This window comes from Dermacentor albipictus, chromosome 10 (genome assembly GCF_038994185.2).
Source record: "Dermacentor albipictus isolate Rhodes 1998 colony chromosome 10, USDA_Dalb.pri_finalv2, whole genome shotgun sequence".
Classification (NCBI taxonomy): domain Eukaryota; kingdom Metazoa; phylum Arthropoda; class Arachnida; order Ixodida; family Ixodidae; genus Dermacentor; species Dermacentor albipictus.
This window is the reverse complement of record NC_091830.1, coordinates 34,134,456-34,156,390: the sequence shown is the minus strand read 5'-3', so window position 1 is coordinate 34,156,390 and position 21,935 is coordinate 34,134,456. Positions and strand designations below refer to the sequence as shown.

At 42.4% G+C, this 21,935-nt stretch overlaps 1 protein-coding gene across 6 annotated transcripts in view; it reads right to left on the bottom strand.

Moving 5' to 3' along the window:
* Nucleotides 1-21,935, bottom strand: part of LOC139051095 (TNF receptor-associated factor family protein DDB_G0285149-like) — a 67,293-nt gene that overhangs the window by 7,413 nt on the left and 37,945 nt on the right. For 5 of the 6 annotated variants that reach the window (XM_070528192.1, XM_070528194.1, XM_070528190.1 and 2 more), the window contains 8 exons: nt 20,272-20,343; nt 19,129-19,257; nt 17,352-17,393; nt 15,763-15,888; nt 9,800-9,936; nt 4,854-4,932; nt 2,369-2,527; nt 1,002-1,076 (listed from right to left, as the gene is read on the bottom strand). In XM_070528192.1, the coding sequence (XP_070384293.1) occupies nt 1,002-1,076; nt 2,369-2,527; nt 4,854-4,932; nt 9,800-9,936; nt 15,763-15,888; nt 17,352-17,393; nt 19,129-19,257; nt 20,272-20,343 (819 nt within the window). The remainder of the gene's footprint in view (nt 1-1,001; nt 1,077-2,368; nt 2,528-4,853; nt 4,933-9,799; nt 9,937-15,762; nt 15,889-17,351; nt 17,394-19,128; nt 19,258-20,271; nt 20,344-21,935) is intronic. The other variant, XM_070528193.1, reaches the window with a different exon arrangement.

Sequence of the window (21,935 nt, the reverse complement as noted above, 5' to 3'; positions counted from 1 at the left end):
TTGTAGTCACATGGCAAACCATTGATTGATTCGGAAACCTTCCCGCGAAATAACAACAATGGGGCTTTCAGAAGCACCGTTGTGGACGTTTTTTCACCGCATCGATTTGTAAATTAGGAGTGTGAGAACACTGTATATTTTCAATGCAAATTGAATCGTCTTTAATATTTGGTTTGTATTCATTTTATAAATTCTGTACTTGAACTTGTCAAATATTCATTTCTTTCAGAACACCATTTCGGACAATAACAGTAAACATTATGCCCTATAATTATCTCATTCAATTTAGACAGCTTTCCTAATTGCAAGGCAACCTTACATAAACTTTCTTAAAAACAAAAGCTACGCTACAATTAGCATTCAGCAGATTTGCCCTAACTGCTGAAGCTGGGTTCACACTATAGGGACGAGAACCCAGACGAAACCGTCACATGACATATGACGTAGATCCGATCGCTTTACAGACAGTAATCACACAACAACGGAGGAAAGCAGGTGACAATGTGCACGACCAAACCTTGTACTGTCACTTTTCAATGCATGGGGAACGGTGCAATCACCCTTTAGAAGGTGGTGCACGTTCACTTACAGCCACTGAACTAGTGGTTTGGAGCGCGTGTTTGTTACACACATTTCAATTCAATATGAATGTCGAACTGCTTTACTAGAGGTTGCTGTTGCCAGGTACTTACAGTGTTTGCGACTGTTTCTTGCTGACTATCCCAACGACGATTTGACGTTCGGCCATGAAAGTGTGCACAGCTGGCATGGGTCATGATTGGATCGTGATTTGCATCGAGATGATTGGATCAAATTTGGCTCGTTATTTCTTCCGTCGTGTGAATACATCCTGTAGTCTAGATAAATCAGTATCCATTCAACATTTGCACCATTTAATAAGTCTACGTCACCGAATTCATGGATCGGAGTTTGCGTTGGTTTTAAGGGCAGTTGTACATATAGCGACGTTACGTTATATAGTGATGTTACTTTCAACTTACCTCGGCAAATGTATTGAACTCTTTCTTGCAATGATGACAAGGTGCTGGCATTTCCTCACATACGTCCATGTGATCCTGAAACAAGAAAAGGCGGTGGACGAGCGACAGTGGTAATTGTCATCAGCAGGAACGACTTGTTCAAGGCCATGCGTTAATCTTGCACAATACGGAGAAACATTCATTCTCGCAGAAACACTTCAATTTCGTTATTTCGGACGGGTTCTGTCCAAAATCAATGTGTGAATTTGCCCTTCGATTCTTTCAATTTATTAAGCGCCGCATAGCAAGAGCAAGTGCTTATATATATATATATATATATATATATATATATATATATATATATATATATATATATGTATGTATATATATATATCCTTTTCTTCTCTCCTTTTCTTTAAAATGTAGCTGATGTGATATGCTACATGATGGGATGAGAAAAGAGCAGGTTGGGTGAGGGAACAAACGCGAGTTAATGATATCTTAGTTGAAATCAAGAAAAAGAAATTGGCATGCGCAGGATACGTAATGAGTAGGGAAGATAACCGATGGTCATTAAAAGTTACGGAATGGATTCCAAGGGAAGGGAAGTGTAGCAGAGGGCGGCAGAAAGGTAGGTGGGCGGATGAGATTAAGAAGTTTGCAGGGACAACATGGCCACAATTAGCACATGACCGGGGTAGTTGGAGAAGTATGGGAGAGGCCTTTACCCTGCAGTGGGCGTAACCAGGCTGATGATGATGATGACGATGATGATGTATTTTGCCAAATGTTACGTTTGACCGGAGTGCGCCGCCATGAATTTCCGTGAATCGTTTCTCCTTGCCAACCACATAGTAAAAGCATACTTTTAAAGAACTCCATTAGTGTACGAAAGGTTTCTGTGATGTTGTGCTTTGAGTGCCTAAAATAGTGTCAGGAAGTGCACATAATAATACCATGCATAACTGGTTACTTTATCATTTGCATCACAGGATTTCCAGTTATGAGTGTCAATAGTTATAGTGTCAGCTTATGTTACCAACACGTGTCACTTCGTCCACCGTAGTAAACAACATGAAAAAGAAATGCGCATGCATATGGCCTAATGGGTAACGCACGGGATTACTGCGCACGAAATTGAGTTTTTTTATTCAACAATAGATTGCGTTAGCAATCTCTGACATCCGCATGTGTTTTCGATATCCCGCACATTGTCACACAAATGTGATTTTTGATCTTGCCTATGTCTCTGTATTGTGAACGCTGAGCCAATAAGGCAAGAGACTTGCCCAGCGACAGACACGCACCAAACACTGGGAAAGCAAGCAGAGAAAACTTTCCTTCACAAGATTTGCTTAGGAGAAAATAACCATGCTACAGTGACTTACTTGTAGATGACAGGCTTCTACATCCAAGCTGCAGTATCGACACTTCAAGAATCTCTGCTCGCAGGTGTCGTTTAAGTGTTCAGCCAGCGCCTTCCTGCTTACCTCTTGCTTCCACAGCGGGCACATCACAGTTCTAGATTTATAGTTGATGTTCTGACCCTTCAGGAAATAAAAACAATATTATGAAGTAATGGTTCATTAACAGTCACGTCAGACGCGCTATAACAGTGTGTGTTAATAGTGAGCATTTCAGAGATGCTACTGTTAAAAAGTGACGTAAAAGTGACGTAAACACAAAATCAACATATCCAATTAGACTATACTATAACTGTGTGCATTTTACCATTACCTCTTACAATCAGATGAACTACTGCAAAAGACAAGCTATACGCCAGTAGGGGCCTGGTTCGCGTTGCTCTTTTTAGTGGAACAGTATAGAAACAGTACGTGGCGTAGTCACATGTCATCACGCATGCAGTTTTTTTGGCCTATTCACAGCTTCCATTGAGCTGCTGGAGATGGGCGGAGCTGTTACCGTGGCACCTGCCTAGATAACGTCAGGGCCATAGCCCTCATTGCATACATACTCCTTTCAAGAACTCTGTGATCCATGTTTTGTTTATTGATCCTATAAATTAGTTGCCCCGAGATACTACCGTTATCTACCCTCTTTCATGTGGCCTACGTATGGACCCGTGTTGTTGACCTCCACCAATATTTTCTAGACAAGCTACTGTCGTACCGCTGTCAGTACCCAAAGCTATAGACGGCTCCAGTGCGAAAAGCGCTCGTTACTTAACTCCGTTTCTTTCTTTATTTGTTATATTTATTTAATAATGAACCAATTAGTTATAATATTATTCTACATTGTCATCTACTCCAAGTTGGCCACAGAAGTTTTCGAAACACGAATTTCATAAATTCCATAAATCAATATGTGCAACCCTCCCAGAAGTTCTAGGTTTAGCTATTTTTATTCAGAAAGATATCTTTTACACTTTGATTCACATCACCGCTTTATACAGAGTGCGGTCACTGCTTCATTTTTTGTCCACAGGTTGCTGAATGCTTAAACGTAATTCTAGGCTTTCTGCGGAGGCATCGCGGAAATTTACTTTTCTCTTTTTCTTTCTCTTTTTCAATCTTTTTGTGCAAATCCTGAGGCTAAAATATTTTCGTGATGGACTGTGCATACGGCCTCGTGTTATATGTGTGGAAGTTATTGGGAATTTGCTTGTATTTTCAAAACTGGTGCGTGAAGCGCTAGTTTACGCACTTGGGTAAACTCTTGCCGAAGAACGTATGCTTGCTGAGCAAAAATATGAGTAGGATGGCATCCACTGAGATATATTATTTAGTGAAATGTGCATAAAATGTTTACTGAAATAAGCACATATGTCAAATGCCATATTGGTTTGCAAAAAAACGCGAATATTCAACATTTGCAGCACCTATTTTCTGTCAGGTATTTTACTCTTGGCCGGTAATATAGGTTTAACGAAGACGTACAATATATAAGGATGTGTGATCACCTTCCAGGATTGCCATACTCGTGCAATAGATTAAAGTACGAAGCATAGTGTGGCAAATAAAAACATTGAAAGAGAACCTATTTAAAATGTGATATCCGTACCCTACTTTTATGTAGTAAATATGAGGCAGGAATGCAAGGCCTATTTTTAATTTAGTGACGCCACGCAATAAATTCGCACACAAGAATCCTGCGTAATATGCTAGTTATTTTGATGTATTAGATTTTCTGTGATTGTTAATTTCCATGTTTTTTTTATTTTACGCACACACAATGTTCTCATGGTAATCAAGCTTTCTCGTGCTCTTTGGTTTTTTATCTTTCCTTTGTGCTAAATCGCATATTCCATTTGCATGGGTGTATTAACCTAACGATGTTTCACTTGATTCTGTTCCTGGCACCTTACAGAACCTGCAACGTGAAGTTCAGTTTCATTTTACAATTACTTCTGAAATTAGGGCTGGTAAGCCTCATCAATTTACCATTATATTGCAACATGTGGTGGGGGGCACCGTGACAACTTCAAAAGTGTATTAACAAAATGCTTTTAAAAACCCAATTATTTGTTTTCGCTATTGTGAAATTTGTGTCTGCCTCTAACACTAATCCAACTCAAGAATTAGAATTGTGCTACACGTCATGGGGGATTTTTTAAAATTTTGTTAAGTACAACGAGTAGCATATGGTATATTGATATCAACGTGTACAAAAATGTTCATATATAAAATTTTGCGCATAAAGTCTTCTTTCTCCATGCATCCCTTCGAACAGTCTGGTAGTAGTGGTACGTAGTCCATGAATATGGAACGCTAGTTTTGTATCCTTCTTTTGGGAAATACCTCGAAAAATGTCTTGACTCTGGAACATGCTATGCAAAATCTTAATAAGGGACAAGCAAACAGTGGCCTTGGGATAACAACCTCATGTTGGTGAATAAGATGCTTTTCAACTCACTTGTATTTTAGTCTTAAGTTCTTGGATGTGATCGTCTCGTTTCTTGTCTTCACTCTTGCCATCCTCTTCTTCCTTAACACTAAACCAGAGAAAAAGGGAGGACAGCGTTCACGTCCCCTCTTATGTTGCAGTAGCAACATCCCAAAAGAAATCTTCGCGTGGTGTCCCACAACTCACATTAATATGTCAACAGAAACGTTGAAAAATGTCATTGAATCCAAAAACACGTAATTTTCGCACTGCGCACTTTATATCTGTCAGCGGAAATTCAAAGATGCATAGGATTCTATTGCAGCAGCCAATACAAAATACGGGGCTTCTTCACAAAATCATTGATATTATATAGTAAGGAATCACTGCATTTGGTGAGTGGTCTACATTCACAGTGTTACGCGAAACTGCCTAATTACAAACCTACGAATATGTTCAGTATAAAGTAGGCTTATGCAGTTTGTGCTAGATATGATTTAACGTTATAACTGTATTTCATGTCATACTTATGATAAGTTATATTACAGATATCGATACGGCAATATATCTGTATTTTAAATTCATGCGCAAAATTTTAAAGCCCCATAATATTTATTGGTGATAGCCACCAAGAAATACGACCATTCTTTTCAGTTCTGTGGAACCCGGCAAGGTGGAAGAAGTATCATGAAAGAGAAAAATTGTCATCCACCCTAATGTAGCACGAAGCTACGAATAGTTTCTCTTCCTGAGAAACCCGTATGGGGTTCCTTTGTTGCTTTGTTCTGCTTCACCCGCCGTGGTTGTTCAGTGGCTATGGTGTTGGGCTGCTGAACACGAGTTCGCGGGATCGAATACCGGCCAGGGCGGCCGCATTTCCATGGGGCCAGAACGCGAAAACACCCGTGTACTTAGATTTAGGTGCACGTTAAAGAACCCCAGGGGGTCGAAATTTCTGGAGTCCTCCACTACGGCGTGCCCCATACTCAGAAAGTGGTTTTGGCACGTAAAACCCCAATAATCTAATTTTTTTTGTTCTGCTTCTATGAATCTTCGCGAAATAATTGAAAGTGTATATTGGAAAACAACAGCAACTGGCGAGGAGTCTACTCTACGCTATAGGGACCATTGAACACGCTTATGTGGCTTGTACTACGCGTGTATTATAGACAACAGACCGAACTTTTGAAGCATGCCGGGATGACTGTTACATGTACCAAAAACCAAATCATATCGCACGCATTATTTAATGTCATCAAACGCTCACAAGCCAGAGTGTCGAATGCCGCAGTGGTGACCCGTAAGACTGCGTGGATCATTTGTTATTACAATTTTTCAATTTTTAAAGGCATCGTGCGTATGGGGTATACTGGGAACGCTAACAGGTGAGCGGGAGAGCGATTTACATCGGCACTAAAATAATACAAAAATTTGCAATTGTTATTTTGTTTTTCAAACCGATGTTCTAGTTTACGCTTCAAGGTCTGTGTAATTATGTTTTTCAATGAAAAGCATGTGCTTTTCTCGTTTCCTGCAAGCTCCCGGAACGTTTTTCGTGCTGTCAGGCACCGCCGACCCAAACAACCCCGGGCGCCGGAAATCGTTCTGGCTTTTGTCTAGGTTGTATTTTTTTCGCGCTCGAGAAGAAATTTCGGCAGGGACATTGCGAACTTGGGCAGCATTTCACGGCAACGTCCATGCATCGGGAGTCACACAATGCAAGGCGCCCCATCCGAGCGCACAGTTTCAAGTGTTTCAAGGCTGTTTTCATGGTGATCGAGCTATTCGCAGCATATCGCGGGGTCCACGGAAGCTACGGAGCATATGGATTTCAATCCCAAAACTTTATGGGTATCAATTACTCAAACTATTGATGGGAAAGATGCATTGACATTTTCAATGACGTGCGTTAGATTTTCAATTGCGGAAGCTTGTGGTTTCATTGCTCTTCTAAATATTTGACTCACAAAGGTGCATTGACTTTTCTAAAGTCATACATCGCACCATACAACGAGACAAGCCAAATCAACAGACTATCAGACAACTTCATAAAGCACGCAGCGAGGTCCGATAGGACGAAGCGTCGCGGTGGTTCATTTGTGCCGCTATGTCACAGAAACGAATATCAACATTTTTTTTTCACTTGCGCCAAAGCATCTATGTCAAGACCCTAAAGCCAGCAAAGGCAACTACGTCCTTATTTATTTTCCTACTTTGATTTTATTCCCGAGGACACATTGCGCCTCTTTATCTTGTTTCACTACCAGCGGGCTACCAGAGCCAGCTTGCGTTTTTCTCGCATGCGTTTTTTCTCGTGTTGCCTCAGCCACTGCGCTGCGCACTTGGGTGCGCATTCGTTTTTGTCTGGCCGAGAGGATTTTCCCCTGGCACAGTTTTCGACTCCGGCCAGGAGACGAGAAAAACAAACAATGGTGACTCGCCGCCATCACTGTAGGTACTCGACGGATTGCATCGCGTTCGCTTGTGCGCAACCTGTCCGGAAAGTCTTGTCTCGCCGGTGTAGGATACTGAGCAGTATGCATATGGTTGTCAGTAGACCAAGCGTCTCAGGGTTTCTTCGATGTTTCTTCAGTGTCCATATTAAGAGGGATCTTTAGGTCGGGTGCTGCCATCTAAATACGTCAAAGAGGAGAATTTGTTCTTCTCGGCAACTACTGCACCAAACTAGAGGTTTGTTGCATCGAAAATACCTTCAAATCTAGTGTCTGCTGGTTTCGAATTTTCGATTTAAGTCGGTAATTTTTCACTAGAAATTCGCAAATTTTCAAATTTTCTGATAACGAAAGTATCAACTTTACAACGCAGTAACTCAGCAATTAAAAATGATATCATAATTCTGTGAATCCAATGTCATAGCACATCTAAAGAGAACAAACTGATATATCACACATGAATCTGAACAAAATAATGTGTAAATATACCTTTTGCAGAACCCTTTTACACAGCGTAACAAATTCATGTAACATATAAATTGGCATACGGAATTTGTCCACTTTGAATAATCTAATGGATGCCGTTTAAAGAACCGTGATATCTTGTCTTGACGGAGAGCTATTAATTTGCAAATTTCCTGTATTTTTTTCGAACTTTCGAATTTTTGAAAAGTCTCAACAAAATTCAGGTCCTAACTCAAAATTCCGCTTCCAACAATCACTAAAATTTTACTCGCTCTCTCGAACGCAGCCAATTTAACTAAAATCGGTCCAATGGTTATTTCAGAAAAGCGTTTTTGTGTTTTCCTTGTACAGTAAAAGCTCGTTAATTCGAACCGCAAGGGGACGCCGCTTCAGTTCGAGTTAACGAAAGTTCGAACTAACGAAAGTGAAGGAGAGCTACAGTACACTGCGATTTGGAAGCAGTAGGGCATGTCAGAAAGTGATGGCGTTTGCCGCGGTCACACGCCATCTTCAAGTCGAAGCTCTGGGTCCGACTGTGCCCCACCACCGATGTCCGCCGAAACGAACTTTAGCCGAGGCATAACACCATCACAATGAATCGCGACGGCCGATACCTCCTAATCTGAAAACTGAGGCACACAAACGATGAAGACTGCCGAGACAAAGACGCTGAACATGTGAAAGTGGCGAAGGGCCTGATTCGTTGGTTCTTGATTGCAAGCACAGCTGCGACGTACTTGATTCGCTGTAGTTTGGCGCTTGCCGTGCCATCTCCGCACAACATTAGCAGCTGCACAAGATTTGTAAAGCCTCCGAGATTCGCAACGGGCAAGAAGTCTCGGAGGTTACGTAGAACGGAGAGCCGGCAGCCGCCGCTGCCTTCTAGCTGACTTCGCGCAGGTTCGATTTTTTTCCGATTTTGCCTTCTCTCGCCGTTCTCTCCGTTTCGGAGGCGATACAGCCTTGTGTGTAGGCAGTAGGCGTGTTTCTCTGGCCGTGTGCCAGGCGAGCGTAGTTCGAATTATCCGTGAGGCAACCTTCTCGCGTTCGAATTAACGGACTTTTTTATACATAGACTTCTGTGGAGCTTGGCCGGACCAAATCGTACAGTTCGAATTATCCATAAATTCGAATTATTGAAGTTCGAATTAACGAGCTTTCACTGTATTTGAATATGCCACGTTGGAGTTTGGCTCCAGCTACGCTTCCTCTTAAGTGCCCAAAGTGGGCACTCGATTGTGGCGAACATGCTTTCCTGTGAGTTTCTTTTTTTTCATTTTGGTGCCCCAGCCCCAGAAAAGAAAAAAAAAGACATTGTTGCGTCGCAGCGAATTATCGCATAGGCGAATTATCGCTATGTAAACAAGAAAAAATAAACTTTTGTTCCCGTTGTGTCCAACTAAGAAAGACGGCTCAGAAACTGTAATAGAATTGTAGTGAGGAGAGTGCTGATGGCATTATTTACCCAATCTGTGTGAGCTGAATCAGCCTTGCAGGTTCTTGGAGATGCTTGGCCGCTTTTGCAGTAAAATATATGCGTTCCGCGAGTTTATTACATCCATTTGTACGACATGCTTAAAAATGAAATATTAAAGCTGTTCTGCTCCGCTACAGGTGACGTATTGACGATTTTGCAGCCGAAGGTAAACTGGAATCGAGAGTATTGCTATCGAAACGGAAACGAAAACGGAGCTAAACCACGCGTCTAAAATCTCAGAAGACAAAATTAACGGTGTGACAAGCAGCCCAGGAAGCAGCCCAAATGAAAAGCAGCCCGGGAGGCAGTAACTCGGCCACAGGGCCCTACGAGAGTGTCCGCTCTTAACCAACATGTTTCTCTATGATTATTCATTAAAGTGCGCTTGCTCTAAACAGGCGCGTGAGAGAGATATCTTCTGCACGCATATGAACAGTGCTTCTTGTTCGTAAGGGATCGTTACCATTGGTCGTCCGCATTCGCTAATGAGATGTCAAGCGTCACGTGTCAAGCTCACGTACACCCTGGTCTATAGTCAGCTTATTTCTTTACCCGAGTACCGGCGAAATTTTTTTACTCACCTTGCAGACCCGTCTGAATTCTTTTGTTTCTCCTTTTTATAGCACTGTTTTTTGTGTTCTTCGTAATCGGCTCTTGCTATTATTTGGACGCACTCCGGGCACTCTGTGGTCCGTTGCCAGCAGTCATGCACGTGTTCCTGCGACACCAATTCAAATGCATCATATAGGGCCTCTCAGCACTGCTCCTCTACTATGACTCTCCACTACACTTTAACTTAACGGCTGCTATGTAGCTCTGAACTGTAAGGGATACTTCTTAGAAGGTCGGCTGATACAGCTTTCATGCAACTTCAGTAACTTTCCGTTGTCGTTGGTTGGTACGGACATTTCTAATGAAACACGAGCTGATTGACCGAGACGTGTTCCGAGGCTGAGACATTTCGGGTGGGGAACGTTTCTTTCGCCGAGAAGACGATGGAAGGGTCATGATGCCGACACTTCGTGAGATATGGCCAAGTTGACGTGCCCTATAGATGTGAGAGTGATCAGTTTTGTTCTCTACGAAATTACGTAGTAAAACGACCAACACTTCCTAAATATCTTCATCTACCCATATATGTGCCTATCAGCGCACACATTAATTTTTTACAGCGGAGCTTTTTGTATACGCTAGGTTCTGGCGGTTTGTATGCATAGGCGGCCACCCCAGAGCTCACGCCTGGCTGGTACCGGTGATAAAAAACGCTGATAAAAACGTATCGCCGGGTATGCCACAGCTGCGTTTAATCACGCGAAGTGTCAAAACGCCTCGTGATAAAAAAATATTCTAATAAAAAAAGTAAAACAGGAATACGCACTGTGTAGCATGGATTGTGGTTTCAAGTCCCGGGCTCTACAGGCAAAACACGTAACCTTATATCAGTTCCCTTCCACCCTTGCATTGCCTAGGCACCCTGCGGTGAAGGCTGCGGAAGAACAGCGCATCTACGAAGAACACCGTCGTGAACAGAAGTGGGAATGTGCTCGACGACGGAGGGGGGCGCGAAATACGGACGAATATCGTGCCGAAAACGGCAAGCGTATGCACCTTTGGTTGGATCATCTCTACCGACCCCATTTCCATCGTAATTGTCGGTGATCTCAACATAGACGTGACTCGGCCAGGCGGAAAGGGGTTCGTGGCTTTTCTTTTGGAAAGGTTCGGCATTCAATGTCCCACAAGCGTCAGTGTGACCACGACGCGTCATCGATCGCGTACAGACCTCGCATTGGCCAAGAACCTCTCCAGTGTTGCGACAGAGCCACTGGCCGTATGTCACAGCAATCATTAAAGCGATAGTCGCCTTGGTGCAAAAATAAAACCAAAAGAACAAACAAAATAAGGTTAAAAATAAAAAAAAACATCCAGTACGCAATTTAATAAAACGGTAATAAAGTCATGAAAGAACAAAATGCATTGTGCTTTGTGTATTTTATTTTTAATCAACATATTTATTATCAATATACTTATCACCACATATGCAGCTCCGCTGGTCACCCACCATCACACAGGGGAATGGCTCTGATATTTAAGCTAAGGTTTCTTCGCCATTCTATTTGGCATTTGGCATGCCTGCTTCGTCAGTTTCACGCAGAGTACAATGGGTCGCTCCCACACACAGCTTAAAAGCAAACTTGGCCGTTTCTTAAAGGACTACGTTTAGGGACTATGGTCACGTGGGTCACTTGGGTCGCGTTGCTAGGGAGGGGTGGGGGCGCTAGGAGATCACGTGAGCGTGTAGGTGGGAGAGCATGCGCAAAGTTGATTATATCGAACACGCATTGCTGTCGATGTCAGTGTTTCCTTCGCCAGGCGAAACTGCGATAATCTTTGCAAGTTCAGTGGACACAGTGGAAGCTCAAGTGTGCTACATTCATGTGGCTGATAGCGCTCTTCTGTCACGTTACCATGACTGCTTGAACAGGTTGACCTTAGTGGACCTTTCCAGAAATGTACTCGAACCACCAACGACAGCCGCCGGGGTCGCCTGAGAATCGCTTGATCGCTTCAGCGCCTACGCTAGTGGTTAGGCGCAGAGCATTGTGGGAGAAGGGAGCACTGGGTCGCGTGTGCCTCGCAGCCTGCAGGCAAGGCTACAGTGTACTAGAAGGCGGCAAAGCGAACAGGAGAATCTCTAGCGACCGTGTCATTCACCGACAAGTATATTTCACAATGTTTAACAAAGTAACATTACAATTACACATTTAAGAGTCGGTGTTTCAAGTGCGGAATTGGAGCCGATCAGTAATCAAGTTCTCCATTTAGCTGAAGCTTTTCCTCCAACAATCATACCTAATATATGAATTCAAATATTTGAAAAATGCACAAATATAACATTTAATTCTCATATACATGACATTTTTTCACAGTGAGGTGTCCTACTCACAAAATTTATAAATATTTGTTGCTGTTGTTAATTTATTTTAAAAGCAAGAAAACGGATTAAAAGTGGTGCTCTGGATGCAGAGCAAGGTTAGTGCTGCACTTTCATGCATTTATGTGAAAGCTGTGAACAGCCGTTGCATGTTGTTGTTCGGTTGGGGAAACTTCGATGGGTGCAGCTAAACTTCTACGTTAGAAGAGATAAATAGTCGCGGTGATCAAAGAAAGTACAAGCACAAAAGTTTTAACCCCTTTATTTTATCATCAGAAACCCTTTTTACCGAGTACCAAACATGCGGGTGCGCGCATTTGGAAGAGAAACCGAGTGCCTATATACTGTCATAGGCTACGATATATTCTTTGACTACCGCATTTTCGGTAAAACATCGGCGACCCGACGTCGTTGCAACCACGGCTGAGGTACTGCTTACGTACGCTAACACCGGCACGATTTTCACAGTTCTGGTGCTCTCCACTGACCAAAAAAATTAAGTCTATTTGGTTTCACAGCCAAACGCTTCCCACATAAGTGGAAGCCGCTAAGTGTCATAGGAACCATGAAAGTGGTCACAATAGGTTTACAAATAGGTCAGGAAGTATCCCGCATCGACGGATGAATAGGTACATGTTATAAGCGTCCCCTTTGGTAGGGGGCGGTGGAATGCGCCACCAAGCTCTTGCTGCCAAATGTCCTAGCCAAGTTAAAAAGAAACAAAACCACTATGAACTCCCACAACGACATTTTCTGACCCGGTATTGCGAACATTGCTTTTGTGCATCTTTTTTTTGTCGTTTCCCTACTCTTCTTCCAGCAATCCTCCAATCGCCTCTTACTAATCTCTATTGCGGACAAGTTCACTTTTCCCCTGCTTTCGCTGAACCGAAGGGCTTCAAGGAGGCCAGTGGTGCCTAACTCGACCGCTGGGCAGATGTCTTCACATTCTAATAAAAGATGCTGCATCGTTTCCCTAGCTTTACAGCAGCAAACACATCCTTCTTCCTTCTGATATCTCGCTTTATAGGTGTGTGTTGTAAGGCGTCCTGCTCTCGCTTCGAAAAGTAATGAGCTTCCCTTTGAGTTATCATAAATGTTTTTTTCCTGATTTTGTTTTTTTTCCTGATTTTGTTTTTTTCCTCTTAAGTAATTACTCATGGCAGGTTTCTTTACGATTGCCGCCACCCATGAGATTATTTGAGCCTCTCTGACTTTCCGCTTGACGTTCATTGTTGCTGCGTTGCCCACCCTACATGCCGCATACTTGCCCTGTCGAAATATTCTGCAGTCGAAATGGGTATTGCAGTGCCCTCTTCTGACAGCTCAACGAGGAGCGCCGAAATAGTTCACCACAGGATGCAGAAGCGAATACATAGATGCGGTTCGTGGTGTGCGCATGAGCCTGACAGATTTCGGATGACAAACGAGTGCGACGTCTTTCCGTGGGGTAGCATTCCAAGAGTGGTTACTCCGGACGCAGACACAACCTCACCCAACATTCCAGTATTACGCATGTGGAATACGGCGCCTATCACGGCGTCTTCTCAACTGACGCGTAGCGGATTTCGACGACAAACAATGCCTGGAACTACCGTCCCAGGCGGCAAGGAAACGCGAAAAGTGCCGCCGACGGAGCACAGCATCTGAACCTTCAGACGCCATTCTTGAGCGACATCGGGTGTGTTTCACTGAGCCATAAAAATAGTTCTCGTTCAACGACGAATGAGCATCGCAAGTCGGTCGTGCGACGGCAAGTGCCATAAGCCATGAAAGCCAGAATCCGAAATAGGGGAAAGAACCAAAGAAACCCATACGGTTGATTAAAGGAATAACCCACTTGGCTGCGAGTATTTGATGCAGTGACAATGTTTACGTACCCTTCGTTGTTTTGTCGCCTAATTACACAGAGAACAGGGCTTGTGACCGATTTAGTTGTAGTGGTAGTGCAAATGGCTAAACACACGACTATACGACGCGGTCTATATGTGCTGTCCTGCGCCCAGCCTTGTCATGCCATTAAATAGTTTCTGTGCAATAGTAGTCTGTTGGAGACCTCGAAAAAAAACGCTTCTGTGGTAAACAGTGGTAGAGAAAAGTGGTATGAATGTTCTACTTTTTGAAAAGAAACCAACCACTACCACATGCACCGCGCATAAACACCGTTATTCATTCAGCTTTGACACCTGCTGTCATCCACCACGGTGCAACACCAATGATGCGTGTTCTAGCACTAGCGAGGTTGTCGTCACGCTACAAAAATATGATCTTCACTCGACATACTTTGCGCCACGGAAGTTTTGTGGTCACTTGTAATCACGGAAGTGTGCACAGTAGGCTGTGCAATAGCGTTTCGGCGATCACGTGAGTGCGCAAGTAGCATCAATAGGCTTTGCAATGTGCTTTCGAAAAGCGAATTGCAAGCGTAGCTGCTCATTGTGTTGGTTATCCCGAAGGTGTTGATAATTACCGTTGTGCATAAGTGGACGACCCTCGCTAGGCAATGAACGAGAAGAAAGGAAACTGAGCAGCCATATTGTATCAAATCTGACAGCTTAGATGCCTTCCGGTAGCATGCGTGGGTTCATTGACGAGTTACATTGGACCAAAAAGTCCCCAGGCTAACATGTTCTACATCCACTGCTATGACCGTAAATGGTGGCGCTGTGTAACACTCCCGGGGTTAGTTCTAGTATATGGACATAAGTACCCGAGAAAGTTTGTGGGAAAACACCGTCGCGGTAGCTCACTTAGCTAGGAAGAGCATCGCACGCGTAATGTGAAGATGTATGCTCGTATCCCACCTACGCCCCGTTGTTTTTTCATCCACTTTCATTTCCATTTATCTGTCATCGCTGTAATTTGATTACGTACAAGTAATTGCCCCTAAGTAGTCCTTGGTGTCATTGTTTCTTGGAGTCTTGTGATTTGACTTAAGGAAATCGAGCCCGTTGGTTTCCTTTCAACTAGCCCATATATATATATATACATACATATATACATACATATACATATATATACATACATATAGATATATATACATACATATACATATATATACATACATATACATATATATACATACATATACATATATATACATACATATATATACATACATACATACATACATATATATACATACATATACATACACATACATATACATATATATATATATATATATATATATATATATGTGTGTGTGTGTGTGTGTGTGTGTGTGTGTGTGTGTGTGTGTGTGTGTGTGTGTGCGTGTGTGTCGGACGTTCTTCTGTTCCGAAGTGGCACCACGTGTGTCAAGTGAGCTCCTGCAAAACAGTCGGCAATCTGGCGATCGCTGTTTGAAACGTGGATCCACAGCCTCGAAGAGGTGCGATGTAATTCTAACGCATTCCTCTTTAACTCACCGATAATTCGCCACCGTAACGTTTTGCCCTGCTTTCGTCCGTAAGAAATAAGCAAATCCTATGCGAGTTACCAATAATGCAATTATTTATCGCTGATTGTACATCATTGAATAACTTTACCTTTTAGAGCTGCATTAGACGTAAACCCTTCCTTGACAATACATTGAAGTTTTCAATTAGAAAACAAATTTGTCCTTACCATATAGTTTTGTTTTCCCCATTGTTTATAGCAGTAAGGACAGGTCTCCAATCCGGAAACAGTGTCGTTTTGCCGATCACCGTCACCTTTGCTCACTGAAGCCAAAAGCGTGCTGTCGTCACAATCCTAGAAGTGAAATGAAATTTTAGATGATAACCGAACGTATAAAAATGTATCTATGCCATATGTATCAATCGTGTTATGGTTAAGCTACCTGCCGTTTTTCGTACTGAAAGTTCAAACCCGTGCTGTGACTCACATGTTCAGGGTTCTAAGCTAACAGTAGCAAACTCTTATTACACACAATTACATGGAAGCGCGACGTGTAATATCGCTCGATAAAGGATTTTTTAAGCGTTCAGTGTTACCAAGTATGCATATTGGACTCTGAATTATGTCACTGTTATAAGTGCAGAAAGCAAAACAACGCATTGAGGTAGATTCGAAATTGCTCACGTTTCAGTTTTTGAGCACTGTACTTCAACAGTAGCAAGCGTGAGCTACGTTGGGAGTCAAAAAGCAAAACGTTGTTGAAAGGGGCAGTACGATAGCTGTAAGAAAGATAGGTAACCAGACAGTGATGGGATATCTTGTTATTAAGCTTCTTTGGTAGGGTCTAGGTGGTTTTGACACACGTGTTTTGACTATTTTAAATTCCTCGAATAAGCCTCGAAGGAACAATACAGACATACACTCAAATAAAGACATGAAAGGCGGAGAACGGGTGCTTGCTACAGAAAGTACCGTTAGCTGAAGGCTGGGCGAGTATGTTATAGAATCAAGCCTCAGACCATTATCAATGATTTGACATTTTAAGATGACTTGTGCTCGTCCCATTCGCCTGCCTTTCATTTTGCGACATGCGATTTCCTCAGCTGAATTCATTCATCAGCAAATATGTTTTGAGTATCATGTCAGGACTATTTCGCTATCACTTCTTTAAACATAAGTAGTCTGTTGGCGGAACAGTACAGTGCTCGCTTGCCGACCCACCCCCTCTTCCTCTACACGACATGCGTTTCTACAGCGCACAGTGCTCCGTCATCAAGGTCAGCGACAACAGCTGAATGGAGTGGCTTTTCAGTTTGAACAATTTTGTCACAAGCTTCGCACTTTTCGTGTCAAAAATATTTCCAATGCTTGGTTGGATGCTTTCCTCCTTGATGAAAAAATATGAGAAATCACAAACGTTGCCCAAAAGTATACGTTGCGTATCCGTCCCCAAGCGTAGGGCAGTCAAGTGGATTTAAACTTGGCTATGCTCTTTGATTTCGCTTCTCTGTCTCACACACGCTTGTTCTCTATATCCTTGATGTGATGTGTGACTCGATACTATTAATAAGTTGTCTCTAAATCCAAGCCAAAACTAGGCAAACCACGACTACCATCGCCCGCATATTCCCCGTGCTGTTTTGAAGAATTAGTCGCCAACAATCAAAACAATACTGCTGATAGATATAGCCTTCGTTTATGCAACCTTTATGGGCTATCGAGTGTTTACATTCATTACATTTCGGAACGACTGTTTAAAGTCCATTGTCTGAGTCTTATAGTTATACTTGAAGGCAGCAGCCTATGTGACTACTCACCGAATTCATGAGACGATTCTTGTGCTCTCCCAGGAGGTGCTCCTGCATACACAAACGAACATGTAAATGAACAATCTATGATCGACATTATCTACGCCATGATCTCGTTGTCACGGACGTTGTTGTATCTGCGGTTGTTGTCATTGTTAAAATCTTTTTTTATTCTTGCAGCGTCAGTTGAACGTGGAAGGCGTTCAAAAAATTAATTTGTGGCTAAATCAACTAAGCGTTACGCGTTGTTATGCTAAGCTTACAAGCAGCCGAGAAAGTTTCTTTCATTTTCATACATAGAAACACAAGATACTCAAAACAGAGAGCAACGGCATTGTTAAAGCAGCAGAGCTTTCTTTATGTCGAGACGTTTTTTGTGTTACCGTCAGAAAACTAAGCAAATTCCTGTCACCGTCATCAATGGCCTGCATTTGGCTCGGACAGAAACAGGCACCAAGAAAGCATGAACACAACTGAGTATACATTGGCTTCATCTTGAAGCTATCTGACAGTACAATCAGTGCTGCCCGCTTTGGTATCCATCGCTCAGGAATCCCCAAGCGATCTTGGCTAAACTGCGGATGATTGTGGTTCAGTACCTATGCAGGTGCTGACTCCCGCACTCAAGAAATGTGCAGAGGACGTCCGTGAGCGTAAGAATAATGGGAGAACAAGCACCAAAAATAACGTCTCAACAGGCACCTCGAATGTCCGGCGAGAGCGCGAGAGCATGGAAATATAGAGCTCACAAATTTTTTTGGCATTTATATCCATGCAACAGCATAGCAACACCACTTTTTCTTCTAAGGAATTCTAAGAAATTTCCTGGTTCCTCAGGCTCCTCGGCCAGAAGGCGGTACGAAAGCGGACAGCACAGTTTTCACAGACAAAGCCCCACGCACATCTCTGCCTGCACTGACCGCAGCGTAGCCACCGTGTTACACTTGAAATAGTGTCAACTCACGTGAAGGAGGACTGCAAAGCAGGAACGCAAAGGAGGACCAGACTATACGAATAGTCTAGACCCTTGGGTGCATGTCCGATTTACCGTTACATACTACCCTGCACTGCCGGTGCTGTGGCATTCACCCGGCTACGCTTCCGCATATGCTGCGGAAGTGCCCATCACAGTACACACAGACTAGCAACATGACTCTTGTCGAGGTTGCATGAGGCTCTGCGGAGCTCCGCCCTCGACGACCAAACGTGGGCGACCCAGCACGCCCGTGAGGTGCCGGCGAGGCAAGCCCTCGACGTCCCTTCATGGGAGAATTAGGCCCGGCCATCATAAAGTGCTGGTTATACAATAAAAGTTTACTCCTCCTCCTCCTCCTCCGGTTGCATCGTATTGAAGAAAGGTTTCGGCGTACTTCTGCGGCCTCTGTGGAGCTGTTAACTATAAAACAATATATCACAGAAATGTGCTGCCTAATACGTTACCTTCGCCGTAACGTCGAACATGCACATACTTTTTTTTTCTAGCAGCCCCAGCGATCATGTGTCAGTATAGGAAAAAGAGAGCTCTGTTGTTTGAAAATTACAAAGAAGTCGTCTTCCAGCTTTATCTGACTCGCAGGCTCAGACTGGAAGCATTTTTTAAAATGTGCATGCTTGGACATACACATGCACGCCAACTACAGCGACAACAAATATGTTACCTTTGTGAGCAAAGGTGAAACTCATATTTGCTGAGCTAAAGTAAAAGCCGCCTGACCGATTTTATAGCTTTTTGTGACTCAATGTGAATATCATTGCTGCGTTTACAGTAATGTGTCAGCGCACGTACCGTTTTATTGTTACTGGCACGTTGAGGAGGTTCCGGTGCTTTCGGCCTCAGCGATTTCAGGTCTCTACCATCCAAACTGTGGAGGTTATTATCATGGTGAACCTTGCTACCGCAGAATTCTGTTTCGTTCTTCGTTCATCGAAACAAGAAAAAAAATAGGCAAAAGAAGAGATTAGTAAACTTCGCAGCGAAGGTACTAAGCAATTATAAGGCACAATTTAGATGTACATTTTCAAAAAAGGGATATTATCCGCTTGTCTCGCCAATATTTAGACATGAATACACAATTTGCAATCCCCAGATTAATACGAGTTCGTAATTCATAAGGCAAATAATACCGTGTTTAACATATAGTGATTCATCGTAGTACTGAAAGAATACAGGCCGATGTACAGACAATCACTTTACCAAAGGGTCCTTTTGTTTTCGTATTAACTAGGCACTAGCACCACTCAAATGTTTCATTCATTGCTTATGAATGATCAGATACGACCACGACTTAAATATTACGCTTTTATTGTGCGCTTTGACCACTTGTACAACGCGTGTAATTATAGAGTCTTGCTTGGATACGCAACTGGAAGCAACAGCTCGAGCCCATCACGCAGGCAGATTCGAATAATTTATGTTTAATTTATGTTTGTCGTTTCTGCACTGACAACCCATCTTCGCCAATAGAAAATACTTTATTCGCTCCCACCAACTCCATGAAGGCTTGTATGGCTGGGGAGAAATGCACAGGCCAGCTGCCATACAATGTATATTTATTGTCCTCATTAGAGTTTATGTATACGCAGCCTTCACGAACGACAATGTTCACAAAGAAAGTTTTTTTTATTCACCCGGGTTTCATTCGCAAATGGCATTAAGCATTGCAAATCACGTGCCCTTTATAATTAAAACATTCATTTGAGTTATATCGCATCTTTTGTTCCTGTGTAAACACAATGTGCGCAAAGCTAGAGATGCTAGATCTTATGTAACCTTTATTTGTCTAATATATGTTAGGTATTCTTGAACTTAAGCAAGCCTTTCGTTTCATTCATTTTCTCTTTGTCTCCTGGTTTCACACACTCAAAATCACGCCCTCTCAACCCCAATTTCCTCTGGCGTACCGTAGATTAGGTTTCATATATAGCTTACCGGAGGTGCCGACTTTGGTGTCGTACTGGATTGCTCAACAGAAAATTCTGGGTGCCATATTTCAATGTGCATCTGGAAATGTAATTATACTGGCTTTAGATTCAAGCTTAAAAAGATTCAGCTAACCCTGTGCTAAGTTTAAAGTAGCAAAGCAATTTTTTCTCAACAATCACTGTGTGACTTTGATGAGCGTTATCGCATTTAAATGAATGTAAGACTTTGCAGCTGCAGGCAATAGATTCTCCAAACCTAGGTTACATATTCTATAAGCAAACTTTTTCAACTTGCGAAATTTCATAAAAATCAAGTGAAGTGTGATGTATACAGCTCTCTATATAAGTAAGAAGCGGAATATCAGCAGTTTGTAAACGTCCTAATATTACATCTAGAGCTAAGAGAGTTGATGTTATATACACCGTCTTAAATTTAGCACTAATTTGTAACTAGAACTTTTACAAAGCCCTCGTAACCATTACAAGAGATTTAGGCAAGTTGTGAACTCATATAGCTAAGTTATTCGCTTGACAAGTTCTAACAGATACTCGAGAAAACATTGACGTAATTTTTTGGTCTAAACTTATGAATTCGTAAACTTTTTCCTTCGATTTTGTTTGTACCTTTCCAAATTTCGAAAAGTGTAAAACATTCGAGGCCCTATATTGGTATTCTGCTTGTTAGAGTCAATGCAACAAATTTTATTCAAATGATTCCAGAGCAATCCTCTAATTCACATGCACTTGAATAGGAAAATCAGAGTTAACCTTCTGCTAAAGTTCTTTCTTACCCACAAGGATCATATTGAAGTAGGGATATAAAATAACAGTTCGGAGTTCGGTCACACAGAAAGACCGCTTCATTTCTTCCCCAATATCAGCCATCGTTGCTTAGTGATTGGTGTTGGGCTCTAAGCGCGAGATTGCGGGACCAAATCGCGGCCACGTTGGCTGCATTTAGATGGGGGTGAAATACGAAGACGCCTTGTACTTAGAATAGGTCCACGTTAAAAACTACAGCTGGTCCAAATTATTACGGAGTCTCCCACTCCGGCATGCCTCATAATAAAATCGTGGTTTTTGACAAGTCAAACCCGATAACTTAATTTTAATTTTTCTCCTGCTTTCGCTTTAACCCCAATAACAAGTTTCACATATAACCAATTTCAAATTATGTCTTGTTATGAATGCACTAGCGATTTTGCACAGGAAGCAACATTTAAACAGAACAGAGCACATGCCACACAAAGCTCGAACTAGCATCTCTTCATATCTTGTTTCAAATTGCATCTTTTAACTGTTTAGAACAAGCAACTCTCATATTTAAAAAAACAATCTAACTTTCTGCCCCAAATAACGCTGCTCCCAAATAACGACACGTAATCATGTAAATTTACTCATGGCTGCTACCTAAACAAAGTAATGTATAACTAAACCAAGATTCCTCGCTTTTGGGCAAGCTGTTATATTATCAATCAAGGTCACAATCAGCGTAAGATGCCGATGAAAATGTGCTTAGAAAGATGTAGACAAGGCAAACCTCGTCTCTCTTGCATAAAAAGCAACTTTTTCTCTACGTGTTACTATCCTTCTCTTCATCTTCATTTCGCTCTCGTTAATCTCTTATATGAAGAAATGGCACGCCATGTTTCTTATGTACGAAGAAAACTT